At 34.4% G+C, this 24,969-nt stretch overlaps 6 protein-coding genes across 6 annotated transcripts; 4 read left to right on the top strand and 2 right to left on the bottom strand.

The window, feature by feature from the left end:
* Positions 1–1,945: 1,945 nt before the first annotated feature.
* On the top strand, positions 1,946–2,914 carry PHYBLDRAFT_116603 (hypothetical protein; the record flags this gene model as incomplete). The annotated part of the gene is made up of 4 exons (XM_018428529.1): positions 1,946–2,087; positions 2,204–2,286; positions 2,426–2,551; positions 2,678–2,914. The coding sequence occupies 4 exons, from the start codon at positions 1,946–1,948 to the stop codon at positions 2,912–2,914; spliced, it is 588 nt and encodes a 195-aa protein (XP_018287289.1).
* A 356-nt stretch (positions 2,915–3,270) lies between these two features.
* On the bottom strand, positions 3,271–4,346 carry PHYBLDRAFT_149650 (hypothetical protein; the record flags this gene model as incomplete). Its single annotated transcript, XM_018432312.1, has 4 exons — positions 3,271–3,324; positions 3,513–3,904; positions 4,024–4,074; positions 4,247–4,346. The coding sequence occupies 4 exons, from the start codon at positions 4,344–4,346 to the stop codon at positions 3,271–3,273; spliced, it is 597 nt and encodes a 198-aa protein (XP_018287288.1).
* Positions 4,347–10,034: 5,688 nt separating this feature from the next.
* On the top strand, positions 10,035–10,326 carry PHYBLDRAFT_149648 (hypothetical protein; the record flags this gene model as incomplete). The annotated part of the gene is made up of 2 exons (XM_018432311.1): positions 10,035–10,247; positions 10,309–10,326. The coding sequence occupies 2 exons, from the start codon at positions 10,035–10,037 to the stop codon at positions 10,324–10,326; spliced, it is 231 nt and encodes a 76-aa protein (XP_018287287.1).
* Positions 10,327–11,936: 1,610 nt separating this feature from the next.
* PHYBLDRAFT_188403 (hypothetical protein) lies at positions 11,937–15,692 on the top strand. Its single transcript, XM_018439497.1, has 4 exons — positions 11,937–12,677; positions 13,077–13,264; positions 13,486–13,515; positions 13,718–15,692. Exons 1-4 carry the CDS (start codon positions 12,064–12,066, stop codon positions 15,592–15,594), a joined length of 2,709 nt encoding a protein of 902 aa, XP_018287286.1. The 5' UTR covers positions 11,937–12,063; the 3' UTR covers positions 15,595–15,692.
* Positions 15,693–16,931: 1,239 nt separating this feature from the next.
* On the top strand, positions 16,932–18,026 carry PHYBLDRAFT_172499 (hypothetical protein; the record flags this gene model as incomplete). Its single annotated transcript, XM_018436814.1, has 2 exons — positions 16,932–16,978; positions 17,585–18,026. The coding sequence occupies 2 exons, from the start codon at positions 16,932–16,934 to the stop codon at positions 18,024–18,026; spliced, it is 489 nt and encodes a 162-aa protein (XP_018287285.1).
* A 1,097-nt stretch (positions 18,027–19,123) lies between these two features.
* PHYBLDRAFT_66789 (hypothetical protein) lies at positions 19,124–21,905 on the bottom strand (the record flags this gene model as incomplete). Its single annotated transcript, XM_018441686.1, has 5 exons — positions 19,124–19,936; positions 20,051–20,263; positions 20,330–20,746; positions 20,896–21,179; positions 21,314–21,905. The coding sequence occupies 5 exons, from the start codon at positions 21,903–21,905 to the stop codon at positions 19,124–19,126; spliced, it is 2,319 nt and encodes a 772-aa protein (XP_018287284.1).
* Positions 21,906–24,969: the final 3,064 nt, after the last annotated feature.

Genomic DNA, 24,969 nt, shown 5'->3' with positions numbered 1-24,969 from the left:
AAACAAAAAATAATCATACATAATTATTATCATCATCCATAATTACCATTGCCATTATTGCCACTACCGCCACTACCGTCATCATAAAATCACCAATATCACCATCATCATCACCATCACTATCATTATCATTATCATTATCACTATCATAAAATCACCATTATCATCATCATCATCATCATAAAATCAGACTTGGTAGAATGCAAGGTTTGCAAGGATCTTATGACTGAAAGAGCAATATTCTGTGAAGGCAAGCAAATAATAATAACTGTCCACAATAATTATCGATATTATCTTTTATATAATATATTATATTTAATTCAGCTTAGCATAAATCAATAATCCAAAAAAAGTAAAAGTAATAAGAATAATGACACTATCTAATCACATATATCAATAGTTTGTGCTCTCATTTGTCACGAGGACTGTAAACGACTGGCTTTTTCCTGTCCACCTACAGTAAATGATCATCAGCCTTCCTACGATGTAAGCTATCTAGTAGTACAATTAGATTTCTATTAAATTCTTTTGCTCACCTTGCTCGTCACACAATATACATACACACATACACATATACATAAATATAATATATATATATGTATATATAATTCTAAAGTGGGTGTTTTCTGCCAAGGTGTATAATCGTAACCAGGAAAGACGCCCGTCATTACCCGGTACTCTTTCACGCCACCAGAGCAAATGTGTAGAGAGAGGTAAGGGAGGCAGCGTAGGGCGTAATCCGTCCCCGCCTCTTCAAAACCATCCTCAGGCCGAAAGTATTCGTAAATACTCAAAGGCACTTGGATTGACTCCTCAAGAACAAATGGCTCTTAGCGCAAACCCGGCATTGCTGTCCCATACCCTGGCCATGGAAAAGATAGCAGGCTTAAATCCAATTGAAGGTGACAAGCTAACCAAGAGACGATTGGTGGGCAAGAAGATGAACCTTCACGGAGATGAACAGTGTATTATTACCTAAAAAAATGATACATATACATATACATATACACATACGCATATACGCACGTACACACTTGTACACAATACAATACAACACAATACAATACAATACAACATAACACCCATACATATACACCCATACACATACTCATACTCATACACTCATACACTGATACACATCAATAACAATAATAATAGAATTTGAATGTGAATGAATATGTATCCATGTCTTTCCAAATATGCTTCTTTTATTAATGCTCGCGTATATATATATATATAAGCAGCCAAAAGAGGAAGAAAATCAAAGATATAGACAGAGGTAGATCAAACAAATAGATATATTCCTTTTTTGTCTCTTTCTCTTTCGGTTGCTGTTATTCTATTATATCCTTTTATAGAAAATCCAGTTACGAAATTTCGAGAATGATACCTATATATGTATAAATATATGTATATTTGTGCGTATACATGATTGATCAATATTCTTCTACATTTCATACTTTGTAATTCACAAATATAATTTTATTTTTGACGTACAGAAAGATAAATAGGTGACAAGAGATGTTGAATATATAATTAGATATATATCCTTTGAGATTTTATCCAAGCACTCTTTCCAAATATCTAAACACTTCAATTGACACCCCCTTTGATTGGTTTAATAATATTTTGATTTTTTTATAAGAAAATACATACATACATAACCGAACCTGAACAAGCCCATCAATCTCCTAACAATTTCCAAATATATGTGTATAGATATACATATATAAAAGGGGTCATATACATATATATACATATATATACATATATATACATTTTTTTTTCTTTCTCTCTTATTAAACACTCTCCGTGTTTGTACACGGGCGTATAAATTTATACGCCTTTACACATCTTATCCATATACATATTATATCTGCGTTTCCTCTATCAATCAAATTCTTCTTATTCTTATTCCTTTCTTTATTTTTCTCTGTTAATCATCATGGGAAAAAATAAAACTAAGAAATCTCTCCCATTGCACAAGATCATTATGGTGGGATCTGGTGGAGTTGGTAAATCAGCTTTGACATTGCAATACATGTACGGTGATTTCGTTGAAGAGTATGACCCAACAAAAGCAGACTGTAAGTTTTAGTTTATCTCTCTATTTATTTATCAAAAAGTATATATTACAATATATAATTTATGTCAATATATATATATATAATTATAATTATATTTCTTACTTAACACTTTTCAGCATACAGAAAAAAAGTTACATTAGATGGCCAGGAGTGCCAAGTAGATATTCTAGATACAGCAGGACAAGAGGAATATGCAGCTGTAAGTAAGAAGATAACAAATACACACACGCACACACGCACACTTGATGTGAATGAATTATATTTTGATTTCAATTATATTTCCTAAATTAATTTTATTACCATTAATATTATTATTATCTCGTTATTTTCTGATATAGATTCGGGACAATTACTATCGATCTGGAGAAGGTTTCCTGTGTGTATTCTCGGTTTGTGAACAAGAATCCTTGGATCATACACAAGAATTCCGTGATCAAATCTTGCGTGTATTAGGCGACGAAACAGTAAGCAAACTAAAGAAAGTTAGATAGATAGATAGATAGATAATATCCCTTTTATCTTTTAATTCTATTATTCTTATTTGTATAAATTGATCTAATAATTAAAATAAAATAATATATATGTGTAAGGTTCCGTTTGTTTTAGTAGGAAACAAGGTTGATTTGGCACATTTGCGTAAAGTAACTGCAAACGAAGCTTCTTCATTGGCAGCTGAATGGAATTGTTCGTATATTGAAACATCGGCAAAGACTAGATACAATGTAGATGAGGTCTACACCATGCTAATGCGACAAATCAGAGATCGAAAATTAAAAGAGCAAAAGTCTGATAATCCCGAAAGAGATTCTTGCTGCGTTATACTCTAGAAAACAGATCTCTATTTGTATTTCTTATTTCTTATTATACTACTATATATTCATTTACTTAAATCTACGAACATTTATTGATACTCTTATTTTATAATTCTTTTTTTTTAAAAAAAAACTACTATATATAATATACACTGATTCATTCCTATACTAAAAAAGAAAGAAAGAAAGAAAAAGGGCTTAATGCCTAAAATTCTGCGTCTTTTTCTTCTTTGTTTAATGAATTTCCAAAAGAAGGCCAAGGAGAAGAAGAGGAAAGAAAAGGGAGATTGATATTTGAGGAGATTGATATTAATCTTTAGAGGTATCCACCACCAAGACATCTTGATCATCTTCCAAGAGTCTGTCGTGTATCAAGCATTGAGGAAACAGTTCAAGTACGCAGCTACCTCCTGCAAAGGTACTCCCTACAAAATACCAAGCCAAACAAAGAAAAATAAGGTAGTTTTATGTACATAATTTGTATATATATATTTGTGTGTGTGTGTGTTTGTATGTTAATATGATTTGCCATATGCGCGTGGTTATACCTCAAAAACCAAGAAATTAACTTGCCTCTCTCTGTTCCAGTTCGATTGCAGGCTACAAAGTATACAGGCGATGAATCCTTTGTTTTTGGAGGATTTATCAATGGGTAAAGTCGCTCGGCCCAGTAGGAAATTGTACTACGAACTCTGATGTTCTCACTTTTTCCCTTGGATTGTAGCCATGCCATACTGCACAAGATCAGCTTTGTGCCTTGCTGGGCGTGGTAGGTGGCAAACTCAAATGCATCGAATGGTGCCTCAAAGCGGTAGGGATTGAGATCCATACAGATGCCAAATCCGACTTTACCCAGACCCTTGATATCTACCGATGTGAATCCAGGTCCTTCTGCTGCCCAATTCTCATCCACCTGATACAGAAAATGCTTTCTGTAAGTGTAAACCAGCTTTCCTTCCTGGTTTACACAGCACTGACTATTGTAGTGTTTTGTTTGACCATCCTCTATTTAATATAGATATATATATACATGTTTCTTTTTTTGTAAGCAAAAAAAAAAGAATAAATAAATTCTGAATAAATCTTGTCCCTTTACAGCTAACAAATCGATCGATCAAACTAACCTTTGATGACTTCAGGATAGCCAGCCAGCACAAAGCATTTCAATCTAATGGCTATTTTTTTAAGAAGGACAAAAAGTAATAAATACATACATATATATATATACAGTAATTGAATGGGTTAGATACATCATCACTTTTCTCTTCTGCCTTTACCCTTTAATGACTCGTTATAATACAAGTGTCAAAAGAAAGAAGAGAAAAGTCTTGACAGTCAATAACTTACCCTGTTGCTTAGCCCATGTGGTCGTCTGGCCAGTCTCTGCATCTTCCAGGTAGGGTGTGATTTCTTGTAGAGATTTAAAGACATACCCAGTGAATGCCATCTCAGGCAATACTAGAACATCAATGTCTCCAGCTTTATACCTTATTACATGTACACATAACACATACAAACAGAAAAAGAGATAGAACAATGAGATTTGATTAACCAAATCAATATATATAAAAATAGAAATGACAGGGGATTCCATACTTGACCAACAATTGATTAGCTTTGGTAATGTTTTCTTGACATGCACCCCATTTCGGTTCAAACTGACAGCATGCTAAATCCAACTCTGAGTATTATACTTTTTTTTGCTGCTATATTTTTTTTGTTTGTTTTGATGGTTGTAATATTATTATTTTTATATTTAGTACCAAGCTTCATTGTAGGTGAATTAGACAATCGAAGTAATTGTGTTTGATAAATACAGACACAATAATATATATATATAAGGACCTCTTTCCATAGTCCCACAAAATCAAAAAAAAATCCCTTCCCCTCAAATTAATGGAATTTTCACTCAAGTTAATTAATGGCATATTAACGACGTTATGTTTATTCATTTATTTTATTTCTGTTAGATGTGTATATATAGTATACTTGCTCTGGTATTCTTCTATGATATGTTAGTATTGAATATACTTATATATATATATATATATTTGGAGTTTAAGTTTACAGTAATCAGTCTAAGCAAGAAACTAGGCCCGTAAATGCAGTAATTGATAAAAAGAGTTATATAGTATAAATAGCAGCAAGGATGTCAATACCAAGACCTTTCCACCAGATTATAATACAAAAACATACTATATTATAGTATGTGTAATGTAGGCTAGGTTGCCTATAATACCACAAGGTGCTAGACACAAACACACTCACAAAGTATATTTATACGTATATATATATATAATGTATTAATAAAATACATACTTTTTTACCTATTCTCTTTATGTTAGATGTAGGTGTCTATATTATTTTGTGCTTAAGGATAAATGTTTTCCACTATTTATTGTTTCTATTTGTAGGGAGCTTTACCTCTTTTGAAATAAAACAAAAAAGAATATACGCTGTAACAGTATAAATATATTTTACATTGCAGTATATCTACTATATATATTATTTCTTATTATTATACGAGTCTAAATTCATAGTAGTTTTATGTGAATATAAACAAGAATTCTTAGGTATTTTATACATCTATATTTTAAAATATATAAATATATATAATAAATAAAAAGGGAACAAATCCCAGTGTTTGTGCCAGTGCTTGTTACAGTACTTTGAAGGTAAAATGGAAAAGAAAATAAAATCAACCGACAGCAACAGCAAGACTTGTACACACACCTTTATAATCTTCCTTTCTTACTTTTTTTTATATCATACAGGCTCTCGGGATTTATAGAGTATCCAAGCTAATGTTAGTTCTAGGAATTGGATGACCAGAAGCAAAGACCTAGGATATAATTAATGTTTAATGATTAATGAATAATGATTAGATGATTAAATAATGCATTACAGTATGATGAGAGATTGAAAATGAAAGACAAAAGAGATAATTAAATCTTACTTTCAAAGCTTTGAAGATGCCATCTCTTGTGGATCGACTGTGGAGAGATGGCCAGACCTGTAACCAAGGTGTGCCGACAAGGAAGGAGATAATTCACCCTCAAAGAACATTCACAGGGACTTTTTGGATTTCCTTCTGACTCTAGGGCTTTCAAGGCAGCCAATTCATCTTTGATTGCATAAAGTGCAAAAGATGATATTTTGCACTTTAGCCCTGAAAATTCAACTGGATATGCCAGTATAGTCACTGGAATCTTGAGTGTCTCTGCCGCATGTTCTTTGATTTCTTTTGCCAGCTTTTTTATATTTATATTTATATATATATATATATATATATATATATATACAGTTAGAAGCTTTAATAATGATCATTATCATAATGGTAATTAAATAAATGCTTCTTCTTTATCCTTTTATTTTTACTTACCGATCGACACACATAATTATCAATGGCTTTAATGGCATTCACCAGGGTTTTTGGTTTTTCCATCCCGTATTTGATTGCAGAATGTGCACCTCTTACACGTTGTGCAGTTCGACATCCAAAGTGAGCTAGTTTTTCAACCCACGGTCCGCCCCAAGCTTCTTTTTTCAAGAGTTGCCTAACCAAAGAAGAAGAAGAAAGCAACAACAATAAAAGCAACCGATGTAGTGAATATACCCTTTATATATATATACAAGTGTTCCTGTACTTATCAAAGAGGAGATAAAAAATCAAAACTTGTGTGTATTTCTTACTCGTCAAGATATGCACCAAATTCTCCAGCCTTTGGAGTATTGCGGACCATCAGAAGGCAGCTTTGTATGGCATCCGAAAACTCACGCTCGTTCCTTGTGTACAGCATACGTTTGACATGTTCTTTGAATCTGTCTCGTGGGGTAGTATCACTCTCAGGGCCATCCCGTTTGTTCGAGAAACATCCCGAGACATGTGCCATAAAGCGTCTTTCCATATGCCAGGCGCAGATCGACTGCCTTGAGCTTGGAAAAACTGTTTTTATTGCCTTAAGTAGATCTTGATCGTCTTCTGTCACAAATAATTGTGGAAACTGCAGCGACTGTGGCGCCTGCACGGACTTCAACGACTGCCACCAGTTCAATATAGAATCCTTGAGCTGTCTCAGAACCCATTCGAATGTTTGCTCGTCTTCGTCGCTGACTAAAGCAGAGCCGATCAGAAACGAACATAGTTTGCTGGTCCCTAGGTTACTGACGCCAACGATATTGATCAACGGCATGCCACTCATATTGAAATTGTGGGTCGTGTCGATCAAGACGACCTCTGGGAAACGGTTTACTTTTTCAACACTCGAGAGGTGCATAAAGAATAATGATTTGAGATCCTTGGTAGATGTGGTTTCATACCGAACATTGAAGTTTCTGTCTGTCAAGAAATCTATGATATCATTTTTGATTGATCGCTTGATTCCAATACTAGTATCAGAGTTTGTATGAATATTGTAGGGTGTAGAGGTAGTGAATGGTGAAGATGACGAGGATGGTGATAGTGGCTGTGGTAGTTGTAGTGGCTGTGATTCTAGTGGTTGCGGTGGTGATGACAGCAACAACAACGACGACGACGACGACGACGACGATGTCGACAACAAGAATAATGATAATGGTGCTGATGAGGAAGAAGAAGAGGATATTGATGAGGATAAAGGTGATGCTGCTGGTGTTATTGCTGCCGCTGCCGCTGCCGTTGTCGCTGCCGTTGCCTTTACCGTTGCCGTTGCCGTTGTTGGTTTTGTTATTGGTAAAACAGTGGTGATAGAAGATCCGGCGGATGATATTGATTCATTCAAATTTTTTAATATTGGATCCTGATTGATATTTAAAATCGGTGTTTCCTTAGGACTATTACTACTAGTAATTGTAGTGGTTTCTGGCGATTGTGATGAAGATTGCTCATGGTTCGTATCTTCCATGGGATGGTTGTGTTCTGATTCATCAGAATGGTTGCGAACATGACGTACACTCCACTTATTGGTTTTCTTGCTTAAAGAAGCTGACAGGGTCCACTTGCAGCCACTCTGGACGATTTTTTTTCTTCTCTTTCGATTCTCTTCAGTGATGCTATGAGTATTTCTGTACTCTCCGCCTTTTAGGCATTTCAGTAAAAAGCGAACACCAGGGGTGCTGCTACGAATTGAAACAGAAAACCCTTGTTCGCGAGCCTTGTTTTGAATCATTGCCTTCAAGTCATCAGCCGTCTCAAACTCGTATTTTGGGTTCCTGACAATAATGTTGAACATTGTACTTCTATTTGTGTTTCTTTATTTCTTTGTATTTCTTCAAAGTATTTCAATATATAAAATACATATAGGTTTTTTGTATAATAAAAAATAAAATAAAAAAATGTCAGGGTTGATTAATTGTCGCAATTATGGTTAATGAGGAATAACAACAAGTATATAATTATTTTATATTATCTTATACAATACAATATTAAATTTTATTTTCTCCCTTTCTCTCTCCCTCTTTCTTTTTCTCTTTCTCTCTCTCCATTTCTCTCCCCCTTTCTGTTTTGTCATATGATTTTTGCTTTTTGTTTGTTATCTATATAAGTTTTTTCCTTATAAGCTTGTTTAAGCTTTTAATAAATTGAACATATTTAAATATACTTATATATACTTTGCGTTAAATAAATTAAGGTCTGAATAATCCATGTGAATAGAAAATATCCAAAAAAAAAAAGGTACAAGCTTGTTTCAAAAAAAAATCGATCAATTCAAATACATTTACATTTACATTTTTGAACTAGTTGTTTATTTATGCTTAGTGCTTAACTTGTGTATGTAATGTGTGTATATGATGTAATGCAATGAAGTGTATATAGTATATAGTAAGTATATATATATATATATGTAGATGTGTACTAGATGTTTTGTCTTTTTCTTGTTAGATTATAATTCTCATCCGATAATTAAAATACATTAAGTTTCTTATTCAATTATTTATTTGGTGGGAATCTTCACAGGGAGACAGGACATTAAAGTACTTTAATAATAATAATTATCCCTATAGTTCCCTGCTGCTGTTTTTTGCTGTTGTTTAAGGAAGGTGAGAAAAATAAAGACTAAAAAAAAAGGTTAATATTTTCTATTGTATAGCCGAATCTCGGGACTGTATATATTATACACACCAACATAAAACCAAGCTTCTTTATACCATCACCTAGCAACCAACCAACATAGCAACTAAGTATCATAGCAACTAATAAGAATAGCAACTAATCAGAATAGCAACCAGAGAGAAAATGAGAAAATTACTCAAGTGTTGTGTTGAATCGACCAAAGCTATGTATTATTTATTATGTACTATGTATAAATATAGTATATAAGATGTGGGGTGCGAATAAAATATATAATAAAATATATTGTTACCGGGATTTTATCTGGCTGTGATGTGATGTGATGTGATTTGATCTGTAGAAAGTGGGTTAAAGTGGGTTAAAGTAGACGGATAGGTTTATTTTTTATATATATAAAATTCTTTATTCTTCTTATTCTTCTTTTATACTTCTTTTATCCAATTGCAAGATAAATTTTATTTTCCCCAGGAAATATGCTTTTTTTTCTCGCATATTTTTTTTTGCGTGTCAGCTCACTGCTTGTGCGTTTATAGTTCGTTTATAGTGTGGTCTGTTACTACAAAATTGCCCTATTTTGTATGCTTGTATGCTTGTTTTATTGGATCGTCATCCGATTCTTTTCGTTATTTCGTTATTTCGTTATTTCTTTTCATATAACATAATATAAAAAAATACGAGGAGGACAAAGGAGGGGAAAAAGAAAGCAAGACCGAAAGAGAGAGAGAGGGGGGGGGGAAAGGCGGAGAAAACGGGAAGAAACTAACTAATTCATGCCGTAAAATGAAATAATAGATATATAAAATAAAATAAAAAGTTAAAAAAGAAAAGTATAGAATAATCGTCGTGTGTTCATTCTGACGCTTAGTTCAGCTGAGAGCTGCTAAATAAAATCATAGTAAGAGTAATAAGTCAGGGTTTGTTCGATGGGTATATAAAGAGTCGAAGAAAAAGCAGAACTCCCCCCTTTTTTTTTATTTTTATCATCATCATCTTCAAAAACCAAAAACCTCAAAAAAAACCTCACTTTCTACTCTCTTACTATCATCGTTGTTGTATATCTTACAAAACAAACCAAACAAACAAAAAATGAACTCTCTGACATCTAACACACAAGACAAGCAAGAAAACGGATTCTTGTCTCCATCAGAACCAAACACCAGAAGAACCCTGAGACGACCAGCATCTCGCTCCCACCGCTTATCTCAAGGATACGACATGCAGGCCGGATACCCAGAACAATTGTCAGGCTATGAAATCATTGAAAGCAGTCAAGAAAGACAAGACGGTGAAGATAAAGGTGTTGACCAACAGAGACTTTAAGAAATGAAATACTCTAGTTTTACTTTATTTTATTTTCAAGAATTATATCCATATGTAATTTATAATTTTTTTCTTTTAAAAATTGTATAAAAAAATTGTAAAAAACTAAGAAAAAAAGATGTATAAATAAATTAAATTCAATTATATATTAAATCTAAATCTAAATAAAATAATATAAAATAAAGTAAGATATGTATATACTCAAATATATGTATATCATGTAACAAGAATAGTTTGTACTTTTAGGAGGGATTTTCTTAAAGGCGGGGAAGTGAATAAGTGACTAGTAAAAGTGAAGGTGGAAGTGGAAGTGGAAGTGGAAGTGCGTGTATTTGGGAAAGTGAGATAGACAGATAGTCGACCAGTGAGACCAATTAGTTTAGTCAGTCAGTCGATCAGTCAGGTAGACCAGTTTAGTCAGGTAGACCAGTCAGACCACAGACATACAGAGCGAGAGACAGAGACAGAGAGTTGGAATCAAATTTTTTTTTTTTTTTTAATTTTGGATGCCAAGAAGTACTAAAGTAGTAAGGTAGCAGATGGTAGCTTACTTCTAGAGTCAGATTTGTGAGAATCTTATTGGGCAGTCTATTAATGAGTGCCACATTTCGGAAATCAAATTGAATTACCAAAAACCGAAAAAAATTAAAAATTATAATTAAAAAAAAAAGTGAGTCGAGACTTTTTTTTTATATATTTTAGTGTTAGTACATCAGAATTACTTGTGAATAGTGTATACATCTGTATGTGTGTATGTACATAGTTAAAAATCCAAAGATAAAAATACTAGAATTTATGAGCAACAGCAAGATCAAGAGCGTGTTAAAGAAGTTCAATAATTGTTAACTTGCATTATATATATATATTGAATTAATTGAATATTTTTTCAAAGAAACGGAATATTTATATATTTATATATAGATAGAGATAGAGATAGAGATAGAGAGGCACCAATAGGTAGTTAAATAATTGGTTAGCTGAAAGTCTTTTGGAAGTATTGGGTTGCTTAGATATATATATATATTGTGTTCTATACACAAAAACCTATTATACTACTTTGTAGCCTACAGACGATAAATTATAGTCTAAAAATTATAGACTATAGAATATAGACTATACATTTTTTATTAAAAAGTATTTTGTATGTTATTTTATATACATACATCTTCAAGCTTAATAAACGAATGCAAAATGAAACGAAATGAAATGAAATGAAATGAAATATAAATCTCAATATATACATATATTTTTTATATACGCAAATCAAAAGGCCATTTTTTCTTTTTCTTTTCTTTTTGCTCCCCTACACCTCCCCTTCTATTGCTTTTCTTTACCTTTACCTTCCCTTCCCCCTTTAAAATTCTTATTTTTATTTCTTTATTTCTTTATTTTAGGCTTATTCGATCTCCACTTTGATTTCACTATGGTCCTACAACTCCTTTATTCTATTCTATTCTAATTTCTATATATATATCTTGTATATATAAATAAATAAATAAATATTTTTATTTTTATTTTTTAAAAGAAAGATAGCCTTTAATTTTTTTTATAAGATATTCAGATAGATCTTACTCCTTTTCATTCACTCCCCCTTTCCTTCTTACTCCACTCTTTCTTCCCTCTCTCTCTCTCTCTTTTTCTCTCTTCTTCTTTCCTTTCTTTATTGTTATTATTATCTTGCATTTTCATTCTCTTTAATAACAATAGTAATAATCAACTCATTTTTTTTCTATCAAAGACGAAGTAGAAGAAGTAGAACAAACAAATCATTAAATATAACCTTTTTGTTTGGTCCATGATGAAGCCTTTTACCTTCCTCTTGGCCCTTGCTTGGCTATCAAGTGTCCATGGATACTTTTACGTTCCAAACTTCATGGCATCCTTACCCTTCAAGGGAGGCATGTCATACGCTCAGGTTAACAGTTCGATTGTCATGTTCGGCGGTGAGAATGCCACCACCAGCTTCACCAACAACCTCTATCAGCTCACCCAAACAGAAACCTCGTTCACCTGGAACACCTTACCTCAGCAGAACCCACCCGAGGGCTCTGTCTATGGCCAGAGTGTCGTATCTTCAACAGGAACAAGTTTGCTCCAGCTGGGCGGCATCACCCAATCCGCGGTCGCATATCTCTCGCTCAACACCACCGTACCAATGCCACTCCAGTTGCACATGTACTCATTTGCAACCGGTGCCTGGTCCTCACCAAACATCACCGGCGCTCCCGTCAACCGCAATCGCTTCAGTGCAACAATCGACTCTTCTAACAAGATCTACATCTACGGTGGTGCTCTCATCCAGGGCACCGTCCTGTCTGATCTATGGGTCTTGGATGCAAATGCCGGAACCTATACACAGCTCCAACCAACCGATGTTGGTCACTATGGTCACACCACATCTATCTTGAGGTACATACACATATATGAATTATATATCAAAGACAGATCCCCCTTTTTTCTTTTTATTTATAAAAATTACATTAGCATTAGAATCATTTAATATTTAGTATCAGCATTTAGTATTTAGTATTTAGTATTTAGTATTAGTTTATTTGATTGTTCAGATTTCACACTGCATCTTCTTTACTTCTTTACTTCTTTACTTCTCTTATCTCTTTTTTATATATATATAAAAGAAGGGAAAAAAAAGAGAAGAAAAGAATTACCCGCACGTGTATCTGAGCACAATTCCCAGTGTCTTTTTTTTTTCTTCTTTCTTTCTTTTGGCGTTGTCCTCCCCGAATCAATTCAGCGACTAAATATCCTTGTGTAATATATACATATATATACAAATTTGTTTTATTTTAGTGATGGTCGTCTTGTTGTACTTGGTGGTGTTAGCCCAACTCTTGTCAATGGCCAGGCTGTTCTCAAACTGGCTCCTATGAACATGGCCTATGTCTATGATCCCAAGGCCGCAACATGGACCAAGCAGCAGCTCAATCCTTATGGTGCAAACTACCCCACCACTCGATCTGGTCACACAGCATCAGTTAGTAAGTTCAGAATCTATATATGTTTTTTTTTGTTAATTTAATCTCTTCATATAAACATAATTTTAAATTTAAATAATTAAATATATTTGTAAATCAATATCAATGCTATATTTCTATATCTATTATTTGTGTGCAAAATCTTGAGCATTTTACTGACCTATTTCCATTTTCATCTTTACTAACCAATTTTACTAACTATAATAATTTTTGAAATAAATTAGCCAGCGATGGAAAGATCATTTTGTTTGGTGGTAAGTAAATCATTTCTTGTTCCTTTAATTATCATTTCTTTATATATATATATGTGTGTGTGTAAGAGAGAGAAAGAGAATTCATTATCAGTCTTTTATGTATCTATGTATCTATTTAATTCTCCTTGTGTATAAATAAATATATGTATACAATACTGTTTTATTTTATTTTATTAATAATTTATATTTATTTAAATTTTAGGTGACAATGGTGGAACCCCTCGCTCAAAGCTTTATTTGAACAACGTCGCTACCTTGGACACCAACACCTGGACTTGGTCATTCCCAGAACCAGCCGGCATTCCCCCATCCCGTCGCACAAACTGCATTGGTGCCATTCTTGACGGCAAGCACTTGACAGTTGCATTCGGCGAGGCTCTCAACAGCTACTACAACGATATCAATGTGATGAGCATCGACGACTCCGCATGGCTCCAGAGCTTTGGAGCTGTCCAGAAATCCTCCAAGTCTGGCATCTCAACCGGTGTTATTGTCGGTGTGACAATTGCAGCCGTTGCCCTGGTAGCCATTATTCTCTTCTTGCTCTGGCGCTTCAAGTCATATGTCATCTGGCTCGCCAAACGTATCCACGCTGATATCTGGAAGCCCCGTAGCGGTGAACCTGTCTGGGCCGAGACAACCCGCATCATCTTCCAGGTCTTCTTCTTGTTCTTGTTCGTCATGTTCCTCGTCTTTGTTATTAAGCAGGCCGTTGACAGTCCCAATGTAACCCAGCGCATCGAAGTTGCCTCGGCCGAAGTCGAGACACCTGATGTCCGATTCTGCTTTGACGGCTATCCTACATACCCCATTGCCAGCGACACTAGAAACCCTGGCGTGGTCTGCCAGACCAACACCGGATACTCCTGCTCAAGCTACATCCAACCGCTCAACATGAGTGTATTCGAACCCACCTTTGCAGACAAGCTTGGTGCCGTATCGTGCTACCTCTTCCGCAGCGACCCTTCGTTCAAGATGAGCGCAACCTCGGGCGACAACAACGGCTCCCACTTGATCTTCAGTTTCTTTGGCGACAACACGATCACCAGTGGCCGTGTCCACGTCTCGATTTTCCCCAAGTCTATGGATCCCAACGTCAAGGTTTACGGCATCAACGACGAAGTTCCTGTCCTCATCTCGGACCAGGATGTGCTCAACTGGCAAAACGCCGAACGCAACGATCTCCAGGCCACGAACGTCTATACCATCGAACCCTTCTCGTACAGCGCCATGAGCTACGACATCATCGACCACCGCTACATGCAGCCCGTCGGATGGAACTACGTTGGATTCTTGCCGATCTACAACCATACCTCTGAAGTCGACAGTAACTTCCGCCAAGAGGCACCCAACCCCAACTACGTAGCCCTGGGCCACAGCGACATTGGACTTATTGCCGTCATCCCCAACACCTGGGCCTCTTTGACTGACCGTGAAGTGAAGATGTACACACTCGTCAATGCACTTGGCTTTGTCGGTGGTATCTTTGGTCTGCTGGTTGCCGCCCAGACCTGGATGTTTGGTTTCCGCCCCCGGTCACCCTGGGGTGTTGTGCACCGATGGTCTGTGGGAGACATGCGCCGATCGCTGTTGCGTGGTCTACAGTCCAAGTTCAAGACCACCGATGCCGGCATTCCTCTTATTCACCCAGTCCACAAGCGCTTCAGTGTCAACAACTTACAAGACCTCGGAGGCGAGTCGGAGGAGCAGCGTATCGAACGTGTTGAGGAGCGTATGCAGACCCTCGAGATGCTGTTCAAGGCCTACTATGTTGATGATGAAGTCTTCCGTTCGCTCGACAATGCTAACCACGCCAGCAAGGACGGATACCTTAACAACCCTAGATCAGGACCAGGTGGACCAGGAGCAAGAGGTGTACCAACTGCAATCAGCCAAGACAACCATCATGCCATGTTCCCAGAAACCGAAAAGGTCGATGGACCTGGCGGTGGATACAACAAGCCTGGTTTCTCACACATGTTCAACAACCGCCAGAGCGTGGTTAGCTTGAGCAGCGATTCCAACTCACAGCGTCACTTGAACCCACGCCCAGACAATGTTCCTTTGAACGATATGTAAAACCATAAAAAAAAAACCAAATAACAAAAATTCCCCCTCCCCTTCTTCATCAATCAATACTTATAATTAAATAATAATAATAATCATATCAAAAAAAATCAAACAAACAAACACACACACACACACACAAAAGGAAGGCAGGAAGGAAAGCAAGACATGAAGCAAGACGTGAACCAAGGCAGGAAACTAAAATAAACCACCCAAAGTTCATACTTCTTTATCTCTTCTACCCTCTTTTCTTCTCTTTTCACCAACACCACAACCACAGTCACAATCACAATCACAATCACAACTTACCAACTATAACGATAACGGCATCTCTTTTTTTTCCCTCTTCATATTCCACCGCCACCACCGCCACCACTACCATTATCCCCCCCTTTTTCACCCTTTACAAATCCACTTCAATTTACTTTACTTCTTTTTACCACAATCTCAATTTCACTTTACCTATCTTTTATGTAAACACTCCCATATATTTATATATAAAAGAAGTTGAAACTTTGCAAACCTTTTCTGTCTCTAATGAACATTTATTTTGTTTTACACAAAGAAATTGAAAGACATATATTTTGTGCAACAAGGTCTTTAGTCTCGAGCATATCTCTTTGCTTTTTTCTTTTGTCACTACTCTTATTATTAGTATTATTATTATTAGTATTATTATTATTTTCTATTTCTCACATTCACAAACCCTTAAATTTGATATATTTTTTTTCAATTAAATAAAATCAATTTTATTTATTTTGTTTTAAAAAAAAACTTTCTTTTAGTGTGTGTTAGTGTGTTCAATTGTAATCAAATTTTGTGAAACTAACTGTTGAAAGAATACGACTTTTTTATATATATAAACTATAAAAAAGCGCACGCACACACGCACTCTCACGTTTTAATTAGTATTTTTTATTATCTATTATTTTTTATGTATATAATAATTATACAAAAGTGACATAAAGCTTATGTATTTATGTATAGATGCCTATACTTTTATATATAAATAAATACATATAATTATAAGAATAAACAGAAACACAGACAGCAAGAAAAATAAAAAAAAACGCGGTTAGTAAATTATAAATGAATGATAATGATTGGCATTTCTGTGTGCAAGATAAACAAGTTTTGATGCTTAAATAAGAAATTTATTTATAGATAATATTAGGGACCTTGGACGCTAAACATGAGACCGTATAAAATTACATATATGGTCAAATGTTTCAAAAATATCTTATATGATGTATCCAAGGTCCCCTATTGTATTGAAGCCTACTACATTATGAAAACCTCTCTTACATACGCACTGAAGATAAATAAATAAAGTCAACTTCATCAGTAACATGACAACCATAACACGTTTTGATGGCATTCAAGCATATGGAACATTGTTACATCTTCCCTTTCTTCCCTTCACTTTCCTCTCTTTTTTTTAAAAAAAAATTTCAACAAATTCCATGCTCTGTATAAACCGTGTAGTAGCATTTAACAATATTTACGCGCTACTTATTGGACGAGGAGGTTGAAGTCGTGGGATTGATATCACTGTATTTCCGTTTCAAAATCTGGTTCCTAGACTTAGTATTTTTGATGGTCTGCGTCAGTACTTCCATTGTTGTATTATATCGATAAGGTGTGGTATATTTCCAGCAACGCCTTCATAATGTTCGACTCTTATACTGTACAAGAGTTTAATTGTTTCGTCGTCATTCCACGGAATGTCAATGATTGGTGCCGTACCTTTCATCAAAAAATAAGCCAAGAGTTATGAGGGGATTCAAAGGTCCCGTAAGGGTACATTCATCAATGGGGGTACTCAGCCAGATTGATCGATCAAATTTTGATCGAAAAACGTACGGCTCTCTGATTGGCCGAATCCTCACTTTCTTTTATATGCAATACGACACTGTTTTTACCTTCTTAATAAATCATAGGATTTATTGTCACCAAAGTCATATAGTAATTCTTTCTCTCCATCTTATATGCCAAAATAAAGTACAAAGCAACAAGCAATTGCTGTCTTGAAGAAATCGCATAAAATCAGTGAGTTTATCGTGAAGAAAGAAAAAATATTGGTAGAGTATTTATCAGCAAGTACAGATGAGTTTATTAAAGATATTTTAGAAGTTATTAAAGAGGAAGTAAATGTAGATTTGGGGCAGATAGCTTCCGTGAAGGAGCTTGAGCAAACCCTTAAAGCCAATAAATACATACACAGTGTTGACAATGTATTGCCAGACCTTGAGCTAAAGGAAAGAACAGTTGGCTTCTTCGAGAGTCTAGGTGCATATAGGTTCAAGGAAGAAATCAGAATGTGCAAAAGTTTATTCTATGAATCTTGTACGAATTTTGTACTTTTGCCTTTTGGTGTCCTCAACTACAAAATAATATCATTGGCTAAGATTCACAAAAGAATTTTGATCGATCAATCTGGCTGAGTACTCCCATAAGTTTTATATGATGTGTCCAAGGTCCCTATTTAATTTTGGCAAAGTGACAATATTTACCGTTCTCACTGTAAAACAATAATAATTGATTATATTATAGTATTTATATATATATATATACATCAAGACAAGCTGTATATGTGTTGCTATTAATTAGTATATATTCTAGAGATAACAAAATTCATGCTAATAACAATAGCAATGGAATATTACATTATATTCTATATAGAGTCTAAAGATGTGTAGAGTGTGCAAGGAGACCGATGGTAGAATATCAAGATTTCTAGAAACAAAATTATTATTTTTTTTTTAAAAAAAAAATTAGTAGCAGACCATGTAACAATCTTTCAATAGCGTTTTATCAACAACTCATTACTTTTCTATCTTTTACATACAATTGTCAAAGAATATTTTATGTATATAGTGGTCTAAGCCTCACAAGTAGTATTACATATATCTATATATAACAGCATACTAATCTTGTGTAAAAAAAAAGGTTGTTTTTAGTACATATGTAAAGTTAACCTGTCTTCTTTATTTTTTTCTTCCTTCATTTCTTAATTTTCTATCGTTACTATTAACATTATGTAATTAATCGATCGATCTCCTTATTATCCAAAAGCAAATCAGTTTGAGGTGTTAATTTTCTGACACACACATACGCGCGCGCGCACAAATTGCTGTAACCCATAAACTCTAATGTCCAAAGCCTCCGTCTTTAGAAACGCCACAAATGTCCCAACCAACCAATAAATAAATAAATAAATAAAGATGTGATATTTAGATCAGATAGATAGATAAAGTATATCAGATGTGTATGCGTTTTTTTTTGTAGTGTTAATACCATTAAACAATTGACATAATAGGCCAAGCAACGCACACACACACACACATATATATATACACTATACTTACAGAAATAAAAATAGCCCTAGGTAAATTGAGGCGAGATATTTTATTTCTCCCAATAACAGTAACAGCAATACTAATAATTATAAAGCATAAATATAACTACAAGTGCAATTACAGGTACAAATGCGTTTACTATTTGGTTTAATCTGACAATGAATAGATAGACAGATAGGGCATTAAGTTTGTTTAGATGTCCCAGATTGTTCCGAAACACTGCCATAGTTTTCCAGCCTTTTGTGCGCGGTTTTGATAAAATTAAGAAGCCTGGTTAATTCATGGGGATCGCCTTGGCACTCAATAACCTTGGCACGTAACCTAGCATTAATCAGATCGATGTATTTTTTGCATTTTTCACGCGCCTCTTTGCAACGGATTTCATGATCAGATACATCCGTAATGTTTGTCCCCTTTGTTGCTGTGTCAGATTCAGATCCAACCGAAAGGTTTCCAGAAGATTGAAGAGCAGAACAATTGACTGGTAAAGAGTGCGGCAAGTTAAATACTCGGCCCACTAAAAAGATGTGCTTGCAAAGCCTATTGGGGTCTGAACATCTACAGTCCTGAAGAATCCCATCCACAAATCTGATCCGGTAGTATAAATCGTTGGTCGAAAAGGACTTGCAGGTGTACAGATCATCGTTTCTTTTTTCGACCATCGAATCAGCCAAGTCAATATCATACTCGTAAGCTTCGGTCATGTTCTTTTCTTCTTCTTCGTTTCGGCGCAATGACTGAAACTTTGTAAAATTTGATGGCGAGGATGCCAAAGAAGGAGAAGAAGTAGTAGTAGGAGTAGGGGAAGTAGAAGGTAAAGAAGACGATGTCCTTGTGCTTTCTTTTTCTTTTTCCTCTTTGTAATCAAGGGTCAGTACATTCGATAGCAAGTAAACAAGTCGATCGATGCGAAGGGATCGATCGTGTCCAAGGTAAAAAGTTTTCAATTGGGTTTCGTATCCTTCAATAAGATTGCTTGTATAAAACTTGGTAGGCTATTAAAGAAAAGAAGACAAAAAACACACACACACACACACACATATATATATATTAGTAACATCAATATTATATATACTTATTGAAGAATTATAATCAGAATTACAACGTACTATTCTCCATGCTTTAACCCACAATTGCTTCTTAGGCAACCACGTCTTGTTAAAGTAATCAATGATCGCTTCGTTGTTTTTAAATGTTGCAACGAAAACTTGATAAGAAATCTCGAAAGATTCAGCTGTTGCGGCATACATCATGATAAAGAAGATGTCAAAAGCATTCTTGTGGACTACTTCGACTTTTTGAGTAGAGTTCTGAACATTGAACTATACACATATCAGTGTTTAAAAATCTTTTTAATTTAACTATATGTATGTACATTTCTTACTTACACATCTCTTGACGTTAGATTCCCATTCATATTTCATGTGCCAATGACACAACAGAACATCAACTTTCCCCTCAAAGACCTTGTTGATTGCCTCTACTTCAGCTTGGCTATGGTCTATCATGATCTTTTTAACTTTGAGAGTAAAGTTTGATTTCATCCAAGAGAACCATTGTTCCAAAGTTACGACGTTTTCTTGGTCCGTAATAAAAAACCCAACGGGTGTCCCTTTGGTTGTTACAGGGCTTTGAACAACGATAGTATACAAAGCGCAGTTATTGGGCTCACCAGATAACTTCTCAGTGTTATTACTGCTACTAGTACTATTGCTGTTGCCGATGTTAGTGTTGCCGCTGCTGTTGAATGATTTGCAGATTTTTTGTGTCGAGTGAATAGACCATTCATCAGAATTTTGTAGATACTAATAAACAAAGACGTATGCACACACACACACACATATATATATATATATTGGATATTAGATAATATTAGTAAAGAAGAGAGAGAGAAAAGGTAGTATACACAGACAGATAGACACACACGCACACACATATATATAAATTAATTTACTTCTTTTTGCCAATCGGGAACCCAAGCTAGTAGAAAAGAACCATTCTCAGAAATAGTAACCAATGAAGTGTTTTCACTTTCATTTAATTCTTTGGCCCAAAGCTCGACACTCTTTTTGTGATCCATGTGCTTTCTTGAGAGTTTCATAATATGAGCATTAACAACATCCCTCACATACTGATAGTCAAGAAGAGAGGCAGAGAAGGAGGATCTATCACCAGCTTGTTCAAGCTGGTTTAGCTCAATATTAGCGAACATTACAAGCAAGCAAACACACACACGTACTTTAAATACATACACACACACACACACACAAACACATAAGTAGATACTATGCATACTATACTACACACTTCTCCTCCTCCTTCTTCTTCTTTCTCTTTTTTTTTATTGATATTATTAAAATTATCACTATTACTAATATTACTAATATTATCATTATTAGAACTATTATTTACTTCAAGATATTTGTCTTCACTCATTTTAAGCATTTTCTTAATGGACTTCCAGTCCGAGTTCTGGCTGACAAGCCCTTCAACCAGATACTTCAATTCATCCGGAACTCGTGTAGTGCTGATGTTCTGGATTTCGAAAGGATCGTGGTCGGGATGCTGCCAATTGTATTTCACAAGTATGGTGTTGTCGGTCAGGTTGAACTTGTAGATGCTGGCAGGACATCCGATTTTGATCGATTTCGTTGTTCTCTTACGTCTCTTGATTGATGGGTCGGTATCAGACAAAGACTTTTTCTTTTGGGGTTTTCCAGCATGATCGCATAGATAAACCGTGGTCGTAACTTTCAAAGGCTCTTGTAAAGGTTGACCAATAAAACATCGGTTTGACTTGTGTTCATACTTTTGATTGTACAACCACTTTGAATGCTTTTTGGCTACTTCATCAACCCATCTTGTAAACTCATCCTCGGAAGAAAGTTTGATATATTCTATAGATTCTAGGTAATCGGGCACAACTCGATTACAGGAATCAGCACCACTATCAAAAGTTAGCATTATATTATATTATTTTCTAATTTCTTTTGTTTGTTTGTTTGAAGGGTGATTTCAATGGCGATTTGAAGGGGAAGGGCAAGGGGTAGAAATGAGTTATTATTATTATTATTATTTTCTATAGGTAAAGAAAATCTATACACATCGTAAAATGCAGTGGCGTGTAATCGTGTGACTTGCACCTCACCGCAAGTAACAATTACAAAGAGAGAGAGAGAGAGAGAGAGATAAAAGAATATGGTTTTTTTTTGATTAAGCACAAATTGGTAATTATATATCAAGATATGTCTTTCCCTTCTTTTTCTTCTTTCTCTGACATTTCATATATGTAATATTATGAAGACTTTAAACGATCTTTGTTTTTGGAGGATAAAATGTGATTCGTTATTGACGTAAGACAACGATGAACCATACGTACGAGTTTGGAGAGGAGGGGAAGTATCGAAACAATTTTCTGGGAGCCCGACAGTGGCAGTAGATAAATCAGAAACCAATTGTCTATGGATCATCCAACTTCTTGTTTAGACAACTAGATTAGACCATACCGATCAAATGGTCTTTGGGTCCCAGGAGTAGAGGTTACTAGAAAGAAAAGCAGAAGAAGGATATTTGTTTAAAGAAAAAGCGTACTTGCTCATTATGTTGAAGAATAATGCTTATGAGTCATAATTTTTATGTGTTAAAAAAAAGGAGGCCTGTAATATTTACCAGAGTATATATTATTACTAACAAAAAAAAAGTAAAGCGCAGAGTAGTAAATATAACGCTCTATATAGTGATAATGATAGTAACACGATTTTGTTTCTCTCTACTTATAACCCATATCGAGATTTGAATGTTAGTACAGATCTTCAGGTATCATACATAAGTATTGGACACTGTCTAGTAAGTATAGGCATATCACATCTGAGTGCTTTAGTAAAATTGAAAAAGTTGGCCTTTCTGCCACCAAAACGTCGGTTACTGATTAGAATTTAGGCTTCATTCTTTTTTTAGCCTCTACTGTATACCTAATAAAACATTGTAGATTAATTTTGGGTTAGCATATCTATAACGAGAAAATTAAATACTGTGATATTGACATTTACTAAAGAGGATTAAATAAAATCGTTTATATCTGTTGCTATTCGTACCCATTGTAATTCAAATATATGTTTTGTAAATAGCTGGTTTACATTGTATAAGTGTGGAGTGTATGTGTGTCTGGTGTGTAATAATCTTGAAGATTGCTAACTTGTCCGGTTCATTAAAAAAAAAGGGAGCCAGTGTTTGGTTGTGGAGTTTTTTTCTTTGGTAAATTGTGGTGTAAATACCACGAAAAGAAAAAAGGAATAAAAAACCACTTTAAAATTATAATTCAGAATTTAATTTTCACGCGCCCTCCAAAGCCAGGAGAAGTATTTAGAAAAAAACGCGTTTTTGTACCTTATGTTTTGCTCTCTCTTTCATTTCATTCAACTAAATAATTACTATAAAGAAATTGGAAGAGGTTTTGTTGAAAGAATAATAAGTGAAGAAAGGATACAATAAAAAAAGGCAGCTATATATATATGAAATCATCTACATGATTCCAATTAGCCTTTAAACCGCCTTGTACATTCCAGTAATGACATTTACTTGTAAATGGGTATTTCAAATTAATTAACAAACTAATTTAAGCAGAAAAAGGGGTTTAGAAAGGCCTTTAGTATGACTAGCAACTAATAAGTGAGTTTATTGGAAGAGAAGTATATATAGCCAGAGAAAAGAGATTATATTGTATAGTCGAAATGTAAAAACATTACGCACATTAACAATCACTTCATGCATGGAGTAGATAAAATAACCTTTCTTTTATAAGAAAAAAGGTCTAAATAACTTAAGTAACATTGAAGAATTGCGTGTTTATGTGTCGTATATACATATAGTACTCACAAAATTAAATAACTGGAGTAAAGGCTTTAGTTATTTCACACCAGATAAAGCAATTAAAATAACTTATTCAGACTAATGCAAAACAAAAAACTTGTACACTTGTTAAAAATGAATAAGTAGCAGTGTTCTTGGCATTTGCACGTATTTAACACCTCTTAAAACATCATATTGATTTTTGGCATGAGAAAACGTACTTCTTTGATCTGATTTTCGGAAGCAAAACGCCAACTATTCGCCAAAGGCTGTGGTTAACTTGTAATAAAAGCACTTTAGGTACCGCTGCATAAAAAAAATGTTCAACGGACATAATCGTTACAGTGTCTGAACCTGGTAAGATATAAGAGCATAAAACATCAGCCTTGCATATATAATACAAGTTTATAGTATACGTTTAAAGAATTTGCAAAATATTGTAAAATTTGTAAATACACTCACATATTAATGCGTAAAACATAGTTAGTACACTTATCATATGAGTTTCAATAGTAGGAACTCTAATTTTTATATATAGCAATATTGTATTACAAAGGTTACTATTCTAATAATCAATAAGTGAGTAGGTGGTTGGCTTCAGATATAATATCTCTTACTTGATTTTATTACTCTCTATCTCTGTGCTTTTCAAGTGTCTTAGTTACGAGCGTATTCTAGCCCATCTTAGTGATCAGTGGAAGTAGTGGGTTGAAGATATAAGCTTCATTACTTAATTTTATTACTCGTTTTTTAGAAGGTCTTAATTACAAGCATATATCAGCCGATTGTAATGTGGAGTGAATTAGTGGTAAGAATTTAACTATCATCGTCATTACGCCTTTTTTATTACTCAATTTTTATAAGCTCATACTTACGATTGTAGTCTAGATTATTATCGCTGTTTGTGTGATAGTGAAGGATATCCAAGTATTATGTCTATTAATGTTTTGTATTACTTATTTTGTGTTTTTTATTATTATTGTTTTCGAATAGCATATAATCAATAAAGTCTCAGTCGAATGAAGTGTTTAAGTGTTTGTCGGAGGACACACAAATATCATCCATTTTGCTAGATTTTATTTCTTTTTGAAAGTTTTGTCGTTTTTATTATTTAATAGCATATATACAATTATGCTCTAGACAAATAATATTATCTTTTAGTTTTGTTGGTAAGTTTATA

Source organism: Phycomyces blakesleeanus, assembly GCF_001638985.1.
Source record: "Phycomyces blakesleeanus NRRL 1555(-) unplaced genomic scaffold PHYBLscaffold_22, whole genome shotgun sequence".
Classification (NCBI taxonomy): Eukaryota; Fungi; Mucoromycota; class Mucoromycetes; order Mucorales; family Phycomycetaceae; genus Phycomyces; species Phycomyces blakesleeanus.
Note: the sequence above shows the minus strand (reverse complement) of the source record. Positions and strands in the feature narration are given on the sequence as shown.